Below are 13,280 nucleotides of genomic sequence, written 5' to 3'. Positions count from 1 at the left end.
ACCCAGTGGAAGCGGTGAGTGGGGGTGGGGGGGTGCACATTGAGGACCGGCCGATCAGGTGAGCACTGTCATTGACTGTCACTTTAATCACATGATTAGAAAATCTGAAAATTCGGAAAAATTGGAAATTCGAAAATCCCAAAATTCTGAAAATCGAAAATCTTAAAATAAAGAAAAATCTAAATAATAGCTAATTAACTAATAATAACTCACTATTAAATTATAGGTATTGGAATTCCCTTTCAAATTTGGCTGTTAGTCAACGTACCGAATATGAATTTATCCAAAGTTACGAGTTATCCAAAATAACGAATGCCGCATCTAAACAAATGGAACGGAACAAATGAATAATAATAATTAATAATAATAATAAAACGTTTTATTATTGTTATTTATTATTATTAATTTGTTAGGTCCCATTCTTTCAGATGCGGCATTCATTATTTCAGATAATTCATAGCTTCGGATACATTCGTATTCATTACGTTCACTAACAGCCAAATTTGAAAGGAAATTCCAATATCTATAAATTTAATAGTAATAGTTAAGTTATTACTAGTTAGTTATTATTTCAGATTTTTGGGTTTTCGGATTTTCATTCTTATTTTTGGATTTTCGAATTTCTGGATCTTCACATTTTTCGAATTTTTGGATTTTCGAATTTCAGAATGTTTGAATTTCCGGATTTTTGAAAATTCTAATTGCCGAATTCTTGAATTTCCGGATTTTTGAATTTGTAATTTAGGAATATTCTGAAAAATTTGCTAAATGAATTTGGAACAATACTAATTGCACATGTCTAGTACGTCGTGGCATAGGAGGCTACCATGTCTAATTTTAAGTAACTGTTACCTTTGTACAATAAAAAGGAATTTTTATGAAATCCTTGTCTCCATTATGCTGTCGCTATAGTCCGTCATTGTAGTTACTGGAAACGCGTTTCCAGATATGTCCTATTATTTTTCTGTACCTGTCCAAACTGGTGCATGCGCATGCTCATACTCCTGTTAAGCCGCCCATTAACATGCATTGTGTTTTATTACCCCAATCAAATAAATGGGGCTGCCAGTGCACCAGAATGGGGGGAAAAAATTAACATATGCTATTTTTTTTTTCTCCAGTTTAGCACAACTCAATGCACAATAGTTCATGGCTACGCGTTGTAGTGCTCTGTCACACGTGTGTTGGGTTAATGCGTTGGGGTGCCATTAACAAAGAATGCGGCAACACATGTAATGTGTTGCGGTAAAACGCATCAACACATGTGTTACTAGAATGCTGGAAAGGGGGGGGGCTTAACTGAACCCGTATGACACAACTGCCCGTGTTGGGGACAAATCTTCCAAACTCCGGACTGTTGGTGAGAATTATTTTTGCTGAAGCGTGGCTTCTACTGAGTCTCGTCTTTTGTTTTCCATATACAGGAAGCCATGCAGAAAATGGGGAGAGTCGGCAACGTCGTCCTTCCTGATCCTGAACTCCGAAGGTAAGACATGTGACAGCTTGAACGCGTTTCGGGTTTTGTCCCTCTTCAGGGGGTATAGGGTGTGACATATCTACAATCACACTACAAATTAACAACTGTAATTACGTACTGTGCATACACATGCATGTGCTACATAACGCACTACATCAAAGACTGGTACACTTACAAACCGAAACGCGTCAGTTTCATGCCTGTTCGCGTTTTGGTGAGAAGAAGCCAAGCATCCCATAGTGCATATATAGCCTGGCCCAGGAGTTATGGGTACTGTCATGATATGGTCTATTATAATATATACATAGATTGTATCTGATGTCAAATGTTTTTTTGTCTACTTCTTCTGTCCTAACATGTTCAAATCAGATACAATCTATGTATACATCATAATAGATCATAGTAAGACTATAGTAAGACTAACTCGCGGGCCGGGCTATATATAATCTGAAAGGAATAGTGCCCCATCATTGGTGTCAGTGGGAGTAGTGCCCCATCATTGCTGTCAGTGGGAGGAATAGTGCCCCATCATTGGTGTCAGTGGGAGGAATAGTGCCCCATCATTGGTGCCAGTGGGAGGAATAGTGCCCCATCATTGGTGTCAGTGGGAGGAATAGTGCCCCATCATTGGTGTCTGTGTGGAGGAATAGTGCCCCATCATTGGTGTCAGTGGGAGGAATAGTGCCCCATCATTGGTGTCAGTGGCAGGAATAGTGCCCTATCATTGGTGTCAGTGGGAGGAATAGTGCCCCATCATTGATGTCAGTGGCAGGAATAGTGCCCTATCATTGGTCTCAGTGAGAGGAATAGTGACCTATCATTGGTGTCAGTGGGAGGAATAGTGACCTATCATTGGTCTCAGTGGGAGGAATAGTGACCTATCATTGGTGTCAGTGGGAGGAATAGTGCCCTATCATTGGTCTCAGTGGGAGGAATAGTGACCTATCATTGGTGTCAGTGGGAGGAATAGTGACCTATCATTGGTCTCAGTGGGAGGAATAGTGACCTATCATTGGTGTCAGTGGGAGGAATAGTGACCTATCATTGGTGTCAGTGGGAGGAATAGTGACCTATCATTGGTGTCAGTGGGAGGAATAGTGACCTATCATTGGTGTCAGTGGGAGGAATAGTGACCTATCATTGGTGTCAGTGGGAGGAATAGTGACCTATCATTGGTGTCAGTGGGAGGAATAGTGCCCTATCATTGGTGTCAGTGGGAGGAATAGTGACCTATCATTGGTGTCAGTGGGAGGAATAGTGACCTATCATTGGTGTCAGTGGGAGGAATAGTGACCTATCATTGGTGTCAGTGGGAGGAATAGTGACCTATCATTGGTGTCAGTGGGAGTAGTGCCCCATCATTGCTGTCAGTGGGAGGAATAGTGACCTATCATTGGTGTCAGTGGGAGGAATAGTGACCTATCATTGGTGTCAGTGGGAGGAATAGTGACCTATCATTGGTGTCAGTGGGAGTAGTGCCCCATCATTGCTGTCAGTGGGAGTAATAGTGACCTATCATTGCTGTCAGTGGGAGGGATGGTGCCCCATCATTGGTGTCAGTGGAAGGAATAGTGCCCCATCATTGGTGTCAGTGGGAGGAACTATGCTCCACGGTTGCTGACAGTGTGGGAGAAAAACATCCAAAGGGCAAGATAAAAGCAAACAAAGGGCCGTATCCGGCCCCCGGGCCGCAGTTTGGAGACCCCTGCCTTAAACAATGCAATATGACCGTGCACTCAGTTTGTATGCAGTCAGGCACAATCTTACCAAAGCAATAGGAGGACAGATCTATTCTATCCAATCAATCTGTATCCAATCTGGCAGGCCCTTAATGATCGATCTAAAGGGGATTGTGTGATCAGATTGTATAGTGTATGGAGAGCTTTAAAGAGATCATACAATCAGATTGTAATTCGTATGGCCAGCTAAAGTGGAGTAAAGATCTGTTCGTTGATTCCAATCTCCGGAATCCATTGGGTTTGGCCGGACTGACTCTTTTGAAAATTGTGTGGTTTGAACAATTACTGTGAATAATAAAATATTCAATCTGTATTGAATAATCTGCTGGCCCATAAAATTGTTTTAACTCGGTTAATTCCTTAATAAAGGACCCCGCCCTGGTCAGTGTTCTGTGCTGGAGAGAACGCGGGAGGCGAAGTATTGATGGTGCATGAGTGCCACCTGCTGGAGGAAATGTAGATGACAGCTAGTTACTGTAAATGCCAGCGCAGCACCCAGTTCAGTCCCCCGGGGTGAAGATCCTTCCATAGAATTTGTGGCCTTTTAGGGCTCAATCACACTGGTCATTTTGGACAGCAATGCCCATTATTGTGCCAACACATGGGCAAAGTCTTATGTTATATTACTTGATTTCACCCCAATAGGCTGCATTGGCATGCACTGTACATAGGCAGCATGCCGCCATGTCAAGATTTAAATAGAAGTTTAAAAAAAAAAGGCAAACATTGCTATTTGTTTTTACAATGCAAAGCACAGCACCACACAGACTTCATATTATCTCCAGGAATGACAAAAAGAAAAGTAAAAAGAAAAGGAAAAAAAGGCAGAAAATCAGGGATTTCCAAACTTTTCATTATGACAGCCACATACATTTTTTTTTTTATAATCAGCATAATATGATTTATAGCAGCAGCAAAAAAACTTCAGCAAAACAAAAAAAAATTACAAACAAGCTTGATCCCAACAGATCCTTCCTTACATCAGTGCCCCCATCAGTGCCCCCATCAGTGCCCCCATCAGTGCCCCCATCAGTGCCCCCATCAGTGCCCCTTTACATCAGTGTCCCCATCAGAGCCCCCTTACATTAGAGTCCCCATCACAGTGCCCTCCTTACATCAGTGTCCCCACCAGACTGCCCCCTTACATCAGTGTCCCCATCAGAGTGCCCTCTTAGGCCGCGTACACACGTGCGGACTGTTGGCCCAACCTTGTCCGCTGAACAGTGTTTGGGCGGACAGTCCGCTCGTGTGTGGGCTTTCAGCGGACAGTTTCAGCGGACAGTTGGACGGACAAGGTTTTACGGAAATTCTGAAAAACTGTCCGCTGAAACCTTGTTTCAACGAACAGTCCGCCCGTGTGTAGGCTTGTTCGTCAAACTAAGTTCCGCGCATGCTCAGAAAGGATTTTCAAGCCGAAAGTTATAATGCAGTGTATAGGACGTCGTATTTTGCGTCCCGTCGTACGTGCCGTTCACGTCATCGCGCACGGTTTCAGCAAACTGTTCGTTCGTCGTGTGTGGCCATGTCCGTCCATGCTAAGTTTGAGCGGACTGTTCGCTCAAACTGTTGGACGGACAAAGTTGGGCCAACAGTCCGCGCGTGTGTACGCGGCCTAACATTAGTGTCCACATCACAGTGCCCCCCTTACATCAGTTTCCTCATCAGAATGTTCTCTTACATCAGAGTCCCCATCAGTACCCCCTTAAATCAGTGTCCCCATCAGAGTGCCCCCCTTACAACAGTATCCCCATCAGAGTGCCCCCCTTACATCAGTGTCCCCATTAGAGTGCCCCTCTTACATCAGTGTCCCCATCAGAGTGCCCCCTTACATCAGTGTCCCCATCAGAGTGCCCCCTTACATCAGTGTCCCCATCAGGGTGCCCCCTTACATCAATGTCCCCATCAGAGTGCCCCCCTTACATCAGTGTCCCCATCAGAGTGCCCCCCTTACATCAATGTCCCCATCAGAGTGCCCCCCTTACATCAGTGTCCCCATCAGAGTGCCCCCTTTACATCAGTGTCCCCATCAGAGTGTCCTCTTACATCATTGTCCCCATTGGAGCCCCCTTTACATCGGTGTCCCCATCAGAGTGTCCTCTTACATCAGTTTCCCCATCAGAGCCCCCTTACATCAGTGTCCCCATCAGAGTCGCCTTACATCAGTGTCCCCATCAGAGCCCCCTTACATCAGTGTTCTCATCGGAGCCCCCTTTACATCAGTGTTCCCATCAGAGTGTCCTCTTACATCAGTGTTCCCATCAGAGTGTCCTCTTACATCAGTGTCCCCATCAGAGCCCCCTTACATCAATGTCCCCATCAGAGCCCCCTTACATCAGTGTTCTCATCGGAGCCCCCTTTACATCAGTGTCCCCATCAGAGTGTCCTCTTACATCAGTGTCCCCATCAGAGTCCCCTTACATCAGTGTCCCCATCAGTACTGCCTTACATCAGTGTCCCCATCAGACTCCCCCCTAACATCAGTGTCCCCATCAGAGTGCCCCCTTACATTAGAGTCTAGTATAGGATAGTTTTGGTAATTAAATTTCAGCATTAAAGGAAGTGGCAGAATCAACAAGTACTACAACTAGTCAAGTCTTCCATGTGTCTGTGAAGCATAAAATGACGGCACACAGATGGATTTTACTATTTAACTGCCAATAAGAATTAGTTCTGAAGTGTCAAAGTAGAATCCTTCCTGATCAGAGATAAGAGCGATCGATCCAATCACCGATCGGTGTCACACAGTGAGGAATGACGGCTGTCCCTTCTGTTATTTGTAGGTTTTATGAGAAGAAGTATGGGGTGTACCTAAAGCTGTATCAGCACCAGCGGGAGTATCGGAGGATTATGGAAGACGACTGATGGAAAGGAACTTCCACCAATAGAACACGAAGACCCCCATTCACCCTACAATCTCCTGATACTGGGATCCAGAATATTGATCAATGGATTTAATTATTGTCACCACACATAATAATAATAATAACGACTTATTGGAGGCCGTAATCAATCCACGGACAAGTGGCGGGATCAGCCAATCTTTAGGCAACTGGTTTGCTTCAAAACCTAACTATAGGCAAAATAGAAAAAAAATAAATCACATCACCCCTCCCCCCCCTTTTCTCCTATATTAAATCTTCACCCATCAACATGCTAATTAATTATTTTTTTTTTTAAATAAAAAGTTTCCCTGTTTAATACTTACCGTATCCCATGACTGGGTCTCTGTTCTCTATGCAGTGCAAGCAGATCATGGCTGGTGGGAGAGGCTGGTCAGGGTTGCTTCCAGAGCCAAAGCCGTCACCTCACGGAAAGCATGGGGCAAAAAAGTTCAAAAGCCAACACTTTATCCTTGTTGGGCTTCTTCAGAGGGGCACTGAGACCCATCCTTGGTCCACTTTTTTGCTGCGTCCCCCCAAAATCTGCCATGCGGGTGGGTGCGTGGATCTCAGCGCCCGGTGTCTACACTTGGATCCGTTCTCCCAGGTAGATGCAGACGCAGCAAAAAGCAGCTCAGCAGGCGGACGGGTCTCCGGTCTGAATGAACGCCTAACCCTGATTTACATTATCTGCAGGGCTGCAGTGTCTGCAGGTCTGGATCTAGGGGGGTGCTGGGGTTGCCCCCCCCCCTGCAGATTTTAGTTCCCCCTCCAATAGGTCTATAAGAGTGATAGATCCACTGATCCATGAGCTAGTCTGATCCAGACAGTTGATGTAAGGGGGCACTCTAATGGGGACAATTGATGCACTCTGATGGGGACACGGATGTAAGAGAGACTCTGATGGGGACACTGATGTAAGGAGGCTCTAATGGTGACACTGATGTAAGGGGGACACTCTGATGGGGACACTGATGTAAGGAGGCTCTAATGGTGACACTGATGTAAGGGGGACACTCTGATGGGGACACTGATGTAAGGGAGGCACTCTGATGGGGACACTGATGTAAGGGAGGCACTCTGATGGGGACACTGTTGTAAGATGGGCTCTGATGGGGACACTGATGTAAGATGGGCTCTGATGGGGACACTGATGTAAGAGGGGCTCTGATGGGGACACTGATGTAAGAGGGGCACTCTGATGGGGACACTGATGTAAGGGGCACTCTGATGGGGACACTGATGTAAGGGGCACTCTGATGGGGACACTGATGTAAGGGGGCACTAATGGGGACACTGATGTAAGGGGGGCACACTGATGGGGACACTGATGTAAGGGGGGCACTCTGATGGGGACACTGATTTAAGGGGGGCACTCTGAGGCCGCGTACACACGCGCGGACTGTTGGCCCAACCTTGTCCGCTGAACAGTGTTTGGGCGGACAGTCCGCTCGTGTGTGGGGCTTCAGCGGACAGTTTCAGCGGACAGTTGGATGAACAAGGTCTTACGGAAATTCCGAAAAACTGTCCGCTGAAACAAGGTTTCAGCGGACTGTTCGCTCGTGTGTAGGCTTGTTCGGCCAACTAAGTCTCGCGCATGCTCAGAAAGGATTTTCACGCCGAAAGCTATAATGCAGTGTATAGGACGTCGTATTTTTCGTCCCGTCGTACGTGCCGTTCACGTCATCGCGCACGGTTTCAGCAAACTGTTCGTCCGTCGTGTGTGGCCATGTCCGTCCATGCTAAGTTTGAGCGGACTGTTCGCTCAAACTGTTGGGCCGCGTACACACGCGCGGACTGTTTGCCCAACCTTGTTCGTCAAACAGTTTCGGCAAACAGTCCGCTCAAAATTTGCATGAGCGGACTTGCCCACACACGAGCGGACTGTTTCAGCGAACTGTTTGCCAAACAGTTCGCTCAACTTTTGAAATGAACGGACTCGCCCACGTAAGGAGGAGGCAAATCCGCCCATTTCGAGCGCGTGTACAGGTAGGCGGGGCCCGCGAAGGAGACGTCGCGGGCTCCGCCGCCTGGAATGGGCTTAAAGGGGAACCCCAACGCCGAAAAAAATCGGCGTGGGGGTTCCCCCAAAGTCCACACCAGACCCTTGTCCGAGCACGCTACCCGGTCGGCCAGGAAAGGGGGGCGAGCGAGCGCGCCCCCCCTCCTGAGCCGTACCAGGCCGCGTGCCCTCAACATGGGGGGTGCCTTGGGGAAGGGGGGACCGCGCGGCCCCCCCACCCCAAAGCACCTTGTCCCCATGTTGATGAGGACAAGGGCCTCTTCCCGACAACCCTGGCCGTTGGTTGTCGGGGTCTGCGGGCGGGGGGCTTATCGGAATCCGGGAGCCCCCTTTAAGAAGGGGGCCCCCGGATACCGGCCCCCCACCCTATGTGAATGAGTATGGGGTACAATGTACCCCTACCCATTCACCTGTGAAATAAAGTACAAAAAAAAACACAACACAGGGAAAAAATATTTTATTGCACAGCTCCGGGGGTCTTCCGTCTTTGGGGGTCTTCTCGCCGGACTCCTCCGCTATCTGTGTGTAGCTCTTTTACTAGCGGAGGAGTCCGGCTTTCTTCCTCCCCGCCGCCGGCCTCTTCTCCCGACTTCGGGGGTCTTGTCCCCCTCTTCGGTTCTTCTGTCGCCGCTGCCTTCCGTTCTTCTGTCGCCGCCTTCGGTTCTTCTGCCGGGCCACCGCGCCTTCTTGTAGCTCTTTTACAGGCGGTGGCCCGGTCTTCTGTCGCCGCTGTCGTCGCCGCCGCCGCCGCCGTCGCTGCCGCCGCCGCCTTCCGTTCTTGTTCTTCTTCTTGTTCTTCTTCTTCTTCTCCTGGAGATGTTGACTCGACGAGCTCTCCGGCCGGAATGCCAGAGCCGCGCTGTGCGGTCACTTATATAGTGACAATGGGGCGGTGTCACATGGTATATGTCACATGGGTTGGTCACATGGGTTGATGTCACATGGGGACTATGACATCGTAAGGGGGCGGGGTCACCATGTGACCAACCCATGTGACATATACCATGTGACACCGCCCCATTGTCACTATATAAGTGACCGCACAGCGCGGCTCTGGCATTCCGGCCGGAGAGCTCGTCGAGTCAACATCTCCAGGAGAAGAAGAAGAAGAACAAGAAGAAGAACAAGAACGGAAGGCGGCGGCGGCGGCGACGACAGCGGCGACAGAAGACCGGGCCACCGCCTGTAAAAGAGCTACAAGAAGGCGCGGTGGCCCGGCAGAAGAACCGAAGAGGGGGACAAGACCCCCGAAGTCGGGAGAAGAGGCCGGCGGCGGGGAGGAAGAAAGCCGGACTCCTCCGCTAGTAAAAGAGCTACACACAGATAGCGGAGGAGTCCGGCGAGAAGACCCCCGAAGACGGAAGACCCCCCGGAGCTGTGCAATAAAATATTTTTTCCCTGTGTTGTGTTTTTTTTTGTACTTTATTTCACAGGTGAATGGGTAGGGGCACATTGTACCCCATACTCATTCACATAGGGTGGGGGGCCGGTATCCGGGGGCCCCCTTCTTAAAGGGGGCTCCCGGATTCCGATAAGCCCCCCGCCCGCAGACCCCGACAACCAACGGCCAGGGTTGTCGGGAAGAGGCCCTTGTCCTCATCAACATGGGGACAAGGTGCTTTGGGGTGGGGGGCCGCGCGACCCCCCCTTCCCCAAGGCACCCCCCCATGTTGAGGGCACGCGGCCTGGTACGGCTCAGGAGGGGGGGCGCGCTCGCTCGCCCCCCTTTCCTGGCCGGCCGGGTAGCGTGCTCGGACAAGGGTCTGGTGTGGACTTTGGGGGAACCCCCACGCCGATTTTTTTCGGCGTTGGGGTTCCCCTTTAAGCCCATTCCAGGCGGCGGAGCCCGCGATGTCTCCTTCGCGGGCCCCGCCTACCTGTACACGCGCTCGAAATGGGCGGACTTTCCGAGCGGGAACAGTCCGCTCATTTCGAAAGTACAGCGGACAGGCCCACACACGGGCGGACTGTTCGCTCAAACACAGTTTCAGCGGACAGTTTTTCGGAATTTCCGAAAGACTTTGTCCGTCCAACTGTCCGCTGAAACTGTCCGCTGAAAGCCCACACACGAGCGGACTGTCCGCCCAAACACTGTTCAGCGGACAAGGTTGGGCGAACAGTCCGCCCGTGTGTACGCGGCCTGATGGGGACACTGATGTAAGATGGGCTCTGATGGGGACACTGATGCAAGAGTGACTCTGATGGGGACACTGATGTAAGGGGTACTCTGATAGGGACACTGATGTAAGGGGGCTCTAATGGGGACACTGATGGAAGGGGGGCACTCTGATGGGGACACTGATGTAAGAGGGGCTCTGATGGGGACACTGATGTAAGGGGACACTCTGATGGGGACACTGACGTATGGGGGTTCTGTTGAGGACACTGATGTAAAGGGGCTCTGATGTCTGATGACCTTATTTTGTACAGTAAACGTTTATGGGGAACTGTATCAAATACATTTGCAAAATCCAGATACACCACTGGCCTTCCTTTATCTAGATGGCAACTCCCCTCCTCATAGAAGGTTAATAGATTGGTTTGGCAAGAACGATTCTTCATGAATCCATGCTGATTACTGCTAATGATACCGTTCGTATTACTAAAATCTTGTATATGGTCCCTTATCATCCCCTCCAAGAGTTTACATACTATTGATGTTAGGCTAACTGGTCTGTAATTCCCAGGGATGTATTTTGGGCCCTTTTTTAAATATTGGTGCTACATTGACTTTTCTCCAATCAGCTGGTGCCATTCCAGTCAGTAGACTGTCAGTAAATATTAGGAACAATGATCTGGCAATTACGTGACTGAGTTCCCTAAGTACCCTCGGGTGCAAGCCATCTGGTCCCGGTGATTTATTAATTTATTAATTATTAATTATTATTAATTTATTACGTTTCCCAAGTCTAATTTTAATTCTGTCCTCTGTTAACCATGGAAGTGCTTCCTGTGATGTGTCACGAGGATAAACACTGTAGTTTTGGTTACTGGAGCCCCCGATTCCCTTGTACCTTTTGCAAAGGTATTTGATACAGTTCCCCATAAACGTTTACTGTACAAAATAAGGTCATCGGACATCAGAGCTCCCTTACATCAGTGTCCTCATCAGAACCCCCTTACATCAGTGTCCCCTTACATCAGTGTCCCCATCAGAACCCCCTTACATCAGTGTCCCCTTACATCAGTGTCCACATCAGAACCCCCTTACATCAGTGTCCCCTTACATCAGTGTCCCTATCAGAGCCCCTCTGAGGAGAAGAATAAATTCAATACCTTTGCCATCTCCCCTATACCTCCTCCCCTTTGCCATCTCCCCAATACCTTCACCATCAGCAGTCCATGTAACGGGTGGAAAAGCAGGAGCAGGATTAGGAGATAAAGTTACAGCGTTGTCATCCTTTACCAGGAATTTTATTGTCTAGGTTTACTTAAATGTTTGAATGACATTTACAAAATCTTTGTAGGAACACTCGAACAATCTTTGTCTGTTCTGGTGGGGGTGTCCGTTGTAGGGGGGGTGTCCGTTGTTGGGGGGGTGTCCAATCTGGTGGGGTGTGCGTTCTGGTGGGGGGGTGTGCGTTCTGGTGGGGGGGTGTACGTTCTGGTGGGGGGTGTACGTTCTGGGGGGTGTACGTTCTGGTTTGGGGTCCTTTCTGGTGGGGGGTGTCCATTGTAGGGGGATGTGCCTTCTGGTGGGGGGGGGGGGGTGGGAGTGCGGGTGTGGACAACAGGGTGTAATTTTGGGCACTTTTTTTTTTTTTTTAAGATGTTAATCAATAATTAAACTTGTATTTTTATAAAGTTTCTGGTGTTTTCCCCGTCTTTCATTATGCTAAGGATTGGTGAATTGTGGATTGTTGCATTCTGGAGGCTTTTCTGGTGTTTTATGAGTTGAAGTGCTCCCCCGGGGCCGATTAAACCTCTACATAGGAATAGGTAGTATAACCGCAATAAAAGAGACAGCCTCTGATTCTAATAAAATACAGTTACAATATGGGAAAGTTACAGCTTCCATATGTTGCCAGAGGCTGAACTAGGGAATGCATTCACCATAAGCAGCAGCTGGAGGAAAGATTGAGCAAAGAGGACCTGTCATCATATATTCAGCATTTCTATGTCAAATGTAAAGTTTAACCCCAACCCAGGGCTGGTGCTACCACTAGGCAAACTAGGCAGCTGCCTAGGGCGCATTGCTGCCTAGGGCGCCGTCCACTGGTGTTCCTACTCTCTTCTCTCTGCAGCAAGCAACTAAGTCTCAGCATCAGCAGGCAGCCGCCCCTCCATTCGCAAATAGTGGCAGAGGCGCAACGGCGGCGAAGGACTGTCTGTGTCCCGACTCCCAAATGAATGGAAGCAAGCAAACATTCATTGATGGGCACTGGTAGGCTGCATTGATGGTCGATGGTAGGCTGCATTTTCTGGGTACTGGTGAGGCTGCATTGATGGGCGCTGGTGAGGCTGCATTTCATGGGCGCTGGTGAGGCTGCATTTCATGGGTGCTGGTGAGGCTGCATTTCATGGGCGCTGGTGAGGCTGCATTTCATGGGCGCTGGTGAGGCTGAATTTAATGGGCGCTGGTTAGGCTGCATTTCATGGGCGCTGGTGAGGCTGCATTTCATGGGCGCTGGTGAGGCTGAATTTGATGGGCACTGGTGGGCTGCATTTGATGGGCGCTTCATTTAAAAGGTGGGGTATACATGGGCAGCGCTAAGGGGGTGGAGTCAAGGGGGGCGGCAAAATTATGTTTCGCCTAGGGTGTCAAAAATCCTTCCCCCAGACCTGCCCCAACCTAACAGCTAAACACAGGATGAACAGAGCGTATGTGGACTGTGCCAAAGATTTGTTGCTCTCTTCCTCCAGTTTTATACTATTCGCTAGTTGAACAAAAGAAAAGGACTCGATTCCCCCATCCCCACACTCAATGTGGATGGGGGAAAACCTATTACTGGGCTATTGTATTCTGGCGGCGGGGAGATTTCCCCACCGTCAGAATGCACTCATCAGCACCGCAGGCTACAGCCGGCAGCACTGATTGAGAGAAATTTTCCAACAGGATGGTTGGACACAAGTCGATCGATATATTGACTTGCGTACCAACCAGCCTGCCCATACATGGATCGATATTTGGCCGGTCCCTGCTGAAGCAGTTAAATTTCAGC

General features: G+C 48.9%; 1 protein-coding gene across 4 annotated transcripts in view; it reads left to right on the top strand.

The window, feature by feature from the left end:
* The window catches only part of FGGY (FGGY carbohydrate kinase domain containing), a 381,065-nt gene extending 374,645 nt beyond the window's left edge, over positions 1-6,420 (top strand). For all 4 annotated transcript variants that reach the window (XM_077450606.1, XM_077450605.1, XM_077450604.1 and 1 more), the window contains 2 exons: positions 1,425-1,486; positions 5,997-6,420. In XM_077450606.1, coding sequence (XP_077306732.1) covers positions 1,425-1,486; positions 5,997-6,078 — 144 coding nt within the window. In that variant the 3' untranslated portion in view covers positions 6,079-6,420. The remainder of the gene's footprint in view (positions 1-1,424; positions 1,487-5,996) is intronic.
* Positions 6,421-13,280: the final 6,860 nt, after the last annotated feature.

This window comes from Lithobates pipiens, unplaced genomic scaffold (assembly GCF_037356315.1).
Source record: "Lithobates pipiens isolate NorthernLeopardFrog02 unplaced genomic scaffold, aLitPip1_a1.2 Scaffold_23, whole genome shotgun sequence".
In the NCBI taxonomy this organism is placed as follows: domain Eukaryota; kingdom Metazoa; phylum Chordata; class Amphibia; order Anura; family Ranidae; genus Lithobates; species Lithobates pipiens.
This window is presented reverse-complemented; position numbering and strand designations above follow the sequence as displayed.